The sequence below is a fragment of the Triticum aestivum genome, chromosome 2A (genome assembly GCF_018294505.1).
Source record: "Triticum aestivum cultivar Chinese Spring chromosome 2A, IWGSC CS RefSeq v2.1, whole genome shotgun sequence".
NCBI classification, from domain to species: Eukaryota; Viridiplantae; Streptophyta; class Magnoliopsida; order Poales; family Poaceae; genus Triticum; species Triticum aestivum.
Window position 1 is genome coordinate 564,440,041 of NC_057797.1, and position 8,314 is coordinate 564,448,354.

The following is an 8,314-nucleotide window of genomic DNA, read 5'->3' on the forward strand; positions in this document are numbered from 1 at the left end:
TGCATCATGATGCCTTCATGTCCGTATTTTATTTTTATCGACGCCTCTACCTCTAAACATGAGGACATATTTATTGTTATCGGCTTTTCGCTTGAGGACAAGCGAGGTCTAAGCTTGGGGGAGTTGATACGTCCATTTTGCATCATGCTTTTATATCGATATGTATTGCATTATGGACTGTTATTTCACTTTATGTCACAATACTTATGGCTATTCTCTCTTATTTTACAAGGTTTACATAAGGAGGGAGAATGCCGGCAGCTGGAATTCTGGGCTGGAAAAGGAGCAAATATTAGAGACCTATTCTGCACAACTCCAAAAGTCCTGAAACTCCAAAGAACATCTTAAAATAAATAAAGAAAAATCCTCGCCAAAGATGAAGGCCAGGGGGCCCACACCTTGCTCACGAGGGTGGGGGCGCCCCCCCTCCTAGGGCACGCCCCCTACCGCGTGGGCCCCCTGGTGGGTCTCCGACGTCCATCTTCTGCTATATGAAGTCTTTCGATGAGAAAAAAATCGGAAGGAACTTTTCGGGACGAGACTCCGCCGCCACGAGGCGGAACCTTGGCGAAACCAATCTAGAGCTCCGGCAAAGCTGTTCTATCGGGGATACTTCCCTCCCAGAGGGGGAAATCATCACCATCGTCATCACCAACCCTCCTCTCATCGGGAGAGGGCAATCTCCATCAACATCTTCACCAGCACCATCTCATCTCCAAACCCTAGTTCATCTCTTGTATCCAATTCTTGTCTCAAAGTCCGGGATTGGTGCTACTAGGTTGCTAGTAGTGTTGATTACCCTTTGTAGTTGATGCTAGTTGGTTTATTTGGTGGAAGATCATATGTTCAGATCCTATATGCATATTATTACCCTTCTGATTATGAACATGAATATGCTTTGTGAGTAATTACGTTTGTTCCTGAGGACAAGGGAGAAGTCTTGCTATTAGTAGTCATATGAATTTGATATTCGTTTGATATTTTGATAAGATGTATGTTGTCTAGCCTCTAGTGGTGTTATGTGAACGTCGACTACATAATACTTCACCATTATTTGGGCCTAGAGGAAGGCATTGAGAAGTAATAAATAGATGATGGGTTGCTAGAGTGACAGAAGCTTAAACCCTAGTTTATGCGTTGCTTCGTAAGGGGCTGATTTGGATCCATATGTTTCATGATATGGTTAGGTTTACTTTAATACTTTTGTTGTAGTTGCGGATGCTTGCAATAGAGGTTAATCATAAGTGGGATGCTTGTTCAAGTAAGAACAGCACCCAAGCACCGGTCCACCCACATATCAAATTATCAAAGTATCGAACGCGAATCATATGAACGTGATGAAAACTAGCTTGACGATATTCCCATGTGTCCTCGGGAGCGCTTTTCCTATTATAAGAGTTTGTTCCGGCTTGTCCTTTGCTACAAAAAGGATTGGGCCACCTTGCTGCACTTTATTTACTTTTGTTACTTGTTGCTCGTTACAATTTATCCTATCTCAAAACTATCTGTTACCACTTATTTCAGTACTTGCAGAGAATACCTTGTTGAAAACCGCTTATCATTTCCTTCTGCTCCTCATTGGGTTCGACACTCTTACTTATCGAAAGGACTACGATAGATCCCCTATACTTGTGGGTCATCAAGACTCTTTTCTGGCGCTGTTGTCGGGGAGTGTAGCGCCTTTGGTAGGTGGAATTTGGTAAGGAAAAATTTATATAGTGTGCTGAAATTTACTGTCACTTGTTACTATGGAAAGTAATTCTCTGAGGGGCTTGTTCGGGGTATCTTCACCCCGTCCAGTAGAGCAAAGAGTTGCTCCTCAACCTACTGAACCTATTGAAAATGAAACTCCTTTTGAATTTCCTTCGGGTATGATGGAAAAACTGCTAGCTAACCCTTTTACAGGAAATGGAACAAAGCATCCTGATAAGCACTTGATATATGTGGATGAAGTTTGTGGATTATTTAAGCTTGCAGGTGTACCCGATGGTGTTGCTAAGAAGAAGGTCTTCCCTTTATCTTTGAAGGGAGACGCATTGATATGGTATAGGCTATGTGATGGTATGAGATCATGGAACTATAAAAGATTGAAATTGGAATTTCATCAAAAGTACTACCCTATGCATCTTGTTCATCGTGATCGCAATTATATATATAATTTCTGGCCTCGCGAAGGAGAAAGCATCGCTCAAGCTTGGGGGAGGCTTAAATCAATGTTATATTCATGCCCCAATCATGAGCTCTCGAGAGAAATGATTATGCAAAGTTTTTATGCTCAACTTTCTCATAATAATCAAACCATGCTCAATACTTCTTGTGTTGGCTCTTTTATGATGAAGGCTATTGAATTCAGATGGAATTTATTGGATAGAATTAAACGCAACTCTGAAGATTGGGACCTCGACGAAGATAAAGAGTCAGGTATGACACCTAAGTTTGATTGTGTTAAATCTTTTATGGACACCGATATTTTCCGTAAGTTTAGCACTAAATATGGACTTGACTCTGAGATAGTAGCTTCTTTCTGTGAATTTTTTGCTACTTATGTTGATCTCCCCAAGGAGAAGTGGTTTAAATATCATCCTCCCATAGAAGTAAAAGTAGCTGCACCTATTAAAGTTGAAGAAAAGACTGTCACTTATAATGATCCTATTGTTCCTACTTCTTATGTTGACAAACCACCTTTCCCTATTAGAGTAAAGGATCATGCTAAAGCTTCAACTGTTGTTCATAAAAGCAATATTAGAACTTATACACCCCCTGAGAAAGTTAAAGTAGAACCTAATATTGCTATTGTTAAAGATCTCTTGTCTGATAATATTGATGGGCATGTTATTCAGTTCGAAGGTGAAACTGCTAGAATTGCTAAACCTTGTGCTAAAGATAAACATAGACCTGTGGTAGGCGTGCCTGTTATTTCTGTTAAAATAGGAGATCATTATTACCATGGCTTATGTGGTATGGGTGCTAGTGCTAGTGTTATACCTTATGACTTGTATAAAGAAATCAAGCATGAAATTGCACCTGCTGAATTAGAAGATATTGATGTCGCAATTAAAATTGCCAATAAGGATACTATTTCAGCGATGGGAATTGTTAGAGATGTTGAAGTCTTGTGTGGGAAAACTAAATATCCTGCTGATTTTCTTGTTCTTACTTCTCCGCAAGATAGCTTTTGTCCCATTATATTTGGTAGACCCTTCTTGAACACTGTTAATGCTAGGATAGATTGCAAAAAGAATGTTGTTACTATTGGCTTGGATGATATGGTTCATGAGTTTAATTTCTCTAAATTTGGTAAACAACATCGTGAGGAAGAATTACCTAGTAAGGATGAGACTATTGGTCTTGCTTCAATTGCCGTACCTTCTAGTGATCCTTTAGAACACTATTTGCTAGACCATGAAAATAATATGTTCATGAATGAAAGAAGGGAAATAGATGAAGTATTCTTTAAACAGGAACCTATTCTACAACACAATTTGCCTTACTTAACCTTCAATAATCTAATCGCCCTTCTCCCTGATTTTAACGGGGTGGGTCCCCAGCTATTTCTTCTACCAATCTAAACACGCAAGTCAGCTGTTACGTAACTTTACCTAGAATATGTACGTAGGTGTAGCAAAGCCCTTAATTTATAAAGCAGGAGTCTATATCCTAAAAAAACATATTAGTCAAAGGAGTTAGTATTATGTCATTTCATGATCTATGATCCAAGACATTATACATGTAATAATGGTTAGAGTTTGAATAAATTACATGTTATTTGAGAAAAAAGGTTTATCTTACTACTACGCTTATCAGTGTAATTATTTTATATCCATTATTACTAGCAGACTAACCTCCGTATATATAAAGGACTACCCTTCGGGTTCTGAAAGAGCACGAGGCAGACATAGCGGCAGAGAAAATAAACATGGTTCTGCACGTGGGACTCTGAAACTCTGCAGGTGACACTAACCGATTCAAAATTTCAAATTCTGCAGAAAGAGATATGAGCAATGAGACAAAAGAGGACTAAACAAGGGGACAAACACACGCCAACTTGTTTGTTTCAACAGTTTGTCTAATTCATATCTAGATGTCTTTTAAGGACATCACATCTAAACTTTCACAAATAACGCAGCAAGCAACAAGGAAAAAAAAGCTGGGACAAAAAATAAACCACAAATATAATGGACACAAGGTTAGATGTGACATATGTGTCTTAGACAGACCCTTGTTTCAAACGGTGCCAGTTCAAACATCATCTCGTATCTTCCCACTGAGTGATCAACTCATCAACTATACATCTCAATCTTCAACAATCTAGTCTTCTACCAAACCAAAATCATCAGTGGACTATGTATAACGGATTCTGTTCTAATCTAGCCAAGAACCACTCAAAACCAAAGCATCATACGTTATTCAGAACAGGATTCCAAGCATGGAAATTCTTGACCCCCCTGACCTCCTTGCACACCCGCTCCAGCATCCCCAGGAAGTCCCTGACGATGACGAAGATCCTGAGCGGGCTCGCCTCGTCCTTGCCCACGTCGCCGTGGTAGTACTCGGTGATGTCCCTCACGTGGCCCAGCACCCGGCGCTCGCCGTCCTCCAGCTCCCGGATCACCTCCTCGGCTTGGCTGACGAAGGGCGCCATGAAGGCGACGAAGCACCCGTTCCTCTCGTCGCCGGAGAGGCCGCTCCCCACCAGCTCCTTGATCCGGGAGATGCCCTGCGACAGGCTGGAGACCGACGTGGTGAGCACGTCCAGGTCCACGGTCGCCGTTTTCTTGACGTTGGTGAGCTCGGTGGCCAGGCCGGTGCTGATGTCTGTCCCCTCGGCCGCGCGCGTCGGCGACTTCTGCGACCGCGTCATTTCTTGGACCACGAAGTGCAGCAGCGTCGTCTTCCCGTCGGCGCCCTTGACGTCGGCGAGCTTGAGCAGCGTGTCGAGCTTGAATGCCATGGCGCCGCCCCGCGCCGTCCCGACGTTCATCCGGTTCCCTGTCTTGAGCACGGCCTCCAGCAGCTTCATGAATAGCTTGCTCGACATCAGCTCCCTGCACGCGTCCTTTCGAAACAAAGAAACAAAAACGTCAAGGAACTAGCGCGCGGTTGCAACAGTAGCATGTCGAGCTCTGCTCAGCGCTCACCTCGAGCATGGCGAACGACTTCCTGATATGGCCGACCTCGTCGGCGAAGGTCTCGCGGTACAGCATCGTCTCGACTCGTGCGAAGGCGCACGGTATCGTGAGCACCGCCTTGAGGAGCCTCTCCGCCGGGACCAGGCTCTCGACGTCGCCGTCGTAGCCGGAGAGCTTTTCCACCTCCTCCTTGGTCGGCGCCATCTTGGTGAGCGCCTCCAGTTGTTGCACCGACAGGCCGTTCCCTGCACCAAAGATCCAGCAACCAAATCAAGGATCACCACCGTATGATATGAGCGTGTCCTGTTGATAGATACGTGCGCCGTGCAGCCGTTGAGTTACCGTGCAGCAGCGCGGCGTAGATTTGCTCGGCGGTGGCGTTCACCGCCTTCATGAGGATGGTGATGTTCTGCAGCCGCTTGGGGTCCAGGACATGGTTGCCGAGGGATGGGCTCCGGCTCTGGGCCTCCTCGTGCTTCGCCGAGAGCCTCGAGTTGTACAGGAACAGCGACTCGATCATCTGCTCGTCCAATCTGCAAACCAAAAATTATCAAAAGTTGTACTGCTTCAGATTCAAAGATGAGTGCGTGCGTGACAGAAAAACGGAAAGTCAAACTGATCCAGGCTTACTCGAATGAGCTCGATCGGATTCTGTCCCACACCATCCGGCGGTTGGGTGCCTGGCGCACCTTGTCCCAGTGCAGAGGCTTCAGCTTAGGCAGCGCGGCGCCATTCTTCCCCAGCGGCGCGCTCTGCCTCAGCATGCCCGGCGGCGCGGGCGGCGGCGGTAGACCCGGGCCACCACTTCTCCGAAAATTCTGCTCTTTCAGTATGAGCAGTGGTGGGGGTGGCGGCGGCGGCGGTGGCACAACACCCGGACCACAAGCCGGCTGCAGTGGCGGCGGCGGTGGAGGAGGAGGAGGTGGTGGTGGCACCGTCATGTCACTTGCAGCGTCCGAGCGCACGGTTCCTGCCTCTGCTTTTGTCTCCTTTGATTGGCGCGTGCTGCTGCTCTGCACTCCTGGAAAGCTCAATGAGCCGCGGGTTCGCCGGAGCTCAGGATCCATGAAGAGCCGCGCTGCTGACTCCGACGAGCTCGGCGAGTGGGCGCGGCACACTCGCTCCTCGTTCCCGGGCGTGCGCGGGCATTGCGGCGAATAAGGACTCGCGGCCTTCATTTTATCCGCGGGCGTCGCAGGAGCAGAGCTCCGCCGTCTTGACCGCGCGGAAGGTGACGGCGACACGCCGTCGGCCAGACCAGACTTTGTGTCCCGGAGCTCGGAGTAGGAGAAGTGCGAGGAGTTGAAGCAACACGAAGAATGGACCGACCCGGCGCCGTCGTCTTCGGAGCAAGCTCCGGCATCGTTTTCTTCTTCAAGCTTCGGTTCGTCATCTTTCGGTCCGGGCACGACCGTCCCCGGCGCCTCAGCGTCGTCGTGCCCTGCCCCGATGTACGGCTTGACGGCGTCCAGGTAGAGCAGGTTCGGGCCAGGATCAAAGCTCACCTTGTTAGTGGCGCCGCTCTGCTCAGCCCCGTCGCGCCTCCTCTGAAACTTCCTGCACGTGAGGAACACCACAAGGACGACAAGGAGCACCACCAGCGCGCCGGAGAGCGCCGCGGCGGCGGCCACAATGACTAGCTGCATGCTTTTCTTCCCATCGTGGTCGTGCCCACCTCCCCCGTCCCGCGGGCTGTGCGCCGTGCCGTTCCTCCTGTGGGCGACTTTCCCGGGGACGGGGTCCGGGAGGCGCGCGTTCTTGTGGAGCAGCGGCAAGTGGGCACGACGACCCGTGGCCGGCGCCGGCGCCGGTGCCGGTGCGAGAGCCGGAGCCGGAGCCGGAGCGACGGCATGGGCGTGATGCTGCCTCCGCAATGGCCTCGGGCCCAGAGCACCAATGCCAAGCAGCAATCTGAAGCTGCCAACACCCCCACCATCAGCTTGATCTCCCCTCTCCTCGCCGTTGCAGCCTACCGAGAAGAGAAGCACGGCAAAGGACACGATGAAGAAGAGGCGCGGCAGGCGGTGGCGTCTACCGAGATTGGACATGATTGCAGGCTTGCAGGCATCAGCCATTTCAAGGTGGGGAGGAAGGAGGAAATGCTCCTCTGATTTGGTAGAAGAGCTGCGGAAAGGCTGTGCGATCCACGGAATGGAGCAGGCACGTACGCACGCACGCACACGCACCGGCAGGGCAGCCAAGGTAGGCGTCGACGCCACTGCAAGGAACCTCTGAGCAACTGCAGGTACGTGCAGTGCAATAGTTTGCATGTGTACCTGCCTATATGCTTTTGCATCACCCTGTCCATGCACCCGTCCGCTAAGAATAGATAGGCGTCAATGGCACTCAAGTTTGAACTGCTTAACAGTAGTTTGTGTCATGTGCGGTCAGATTCAAACGGACAGTAAAAAACAGTTAGGCACGGAAATTCAAATCATTTTCTATTGCTTGCCCTGTCGTCGTTGCTGTTGGTTTTGCTCGCGCGTCCCTTTGCGAGTTCGCTGCGTGCGCTCTGCAGACTTGTTTTTTACCGCAAGGCTGTTTGGCCATCAGGCGTCAAACAACAATGTTATCCGCCTTTTACTGGTAACCGATCTGGGTGGGGGTCTGGGACAATGATTCTCCCCTGTAAAACGATTCAATGCCGCTGGTCTCAGCCGTTTGAATTGGCAGGAGTACGTACACATGCCAGGTGGTGTGTTTAAAACAAACTGTATAAGGCACCGTACCCTAGCCTGGGTGCTGTTGGATTGGTGGCATCTAGTAGTAGCAGGGATGCGTGGACCCATGAATGTGGTTGGGAATTGAGTGCCCTCAGAGGGTGAAGAGAGAAGTGTATATTACACCTCTCAACTTTAGCCCTAGTTTAATATACACCCCTCAATTCTAATACCATCTACTTTATACCCCCAACTCTTAAAATCAGGCGGAATTCAACCCTCCTCTTCCCGTTGACCGGTTTTGACATGTTGACTGGGTGAACAGTAACAAAAATCAAAAAATATTTTGGTTTTCCCAATGAGTGAACAGTAAATTCAAAAAAAAGTTGGAAATAAAATTCAACAAGCAGTTTCGATTTTTTACCTGGTGAATAGTAAATTCCAAAAATACTTTTTCCAAAAAAAACCAAATTATTTTTGCGTGGACGATTTTTCAGCGTGTGATGTCTGTGACAATTTTCAGCT

The 8,314-nt window shown here is 48.1% G+C and overlaps 1 protein-coding gene across 1 annotated transcript; it reads right to left on the bottom strand.

Moving 5' to 3' along the window:
- Window positions 1–4,187: 4,187 nt before the first annotated feature.
- On the bottom strand, window positions 4,188–7,446 carry LOC123189446 (formin-like protein 2). The gene is made up of 4 exons (XM_044601864.1): window positions 5,760–7,446; window positions 5,472–5,662; window positions 5,139–5,374; window positions 4,188–5,056 (listed from the first exon to the last, which is right to left on the bottom strand). The coding sequence occupies exons 1-4, from the start codon at window positions 7,397–7,399 to the stop codon at window positions 4,397–4,399; spliced, it is 2,727 nt and encodes a 908-aa protein (XP_044457799.1). The 5' UTR covers window positions 7,400–7,446; the 3' UTR covers window positions 4,188–4,396.
- Window positions 7,447–8,314: the final 868 nt, after the last annotated feature.

What these genes read in the sequence shown, in the direction of transcription:
- LOC123189446 (XM_044601864.1), bottom strand. Translation starts at nt 7,399, where the DNA reads ATGCAAACTATTGCACTGCACGTACCTGCAGTTGCTCAGAGGTTCCTT. An exon ending in ATCCGATCGAGCTCATTCGA is followed by an intron (nt 5,663 to 5,759) that starts GTAAGCCTGGAT and finishes TTTGGTTTGCAG; the next exon opens with ATTGGACGAGCAGATGATCG. An exon ending in CTACGCCGCGCTGCTGCACG is followed by an intron (nt 5,375 to 5,471) that starts GTAACTCAACGG and finishes TCTTTGGTGCAG; the next exon opens with GGAACGGCCTGTCGGTGCAA.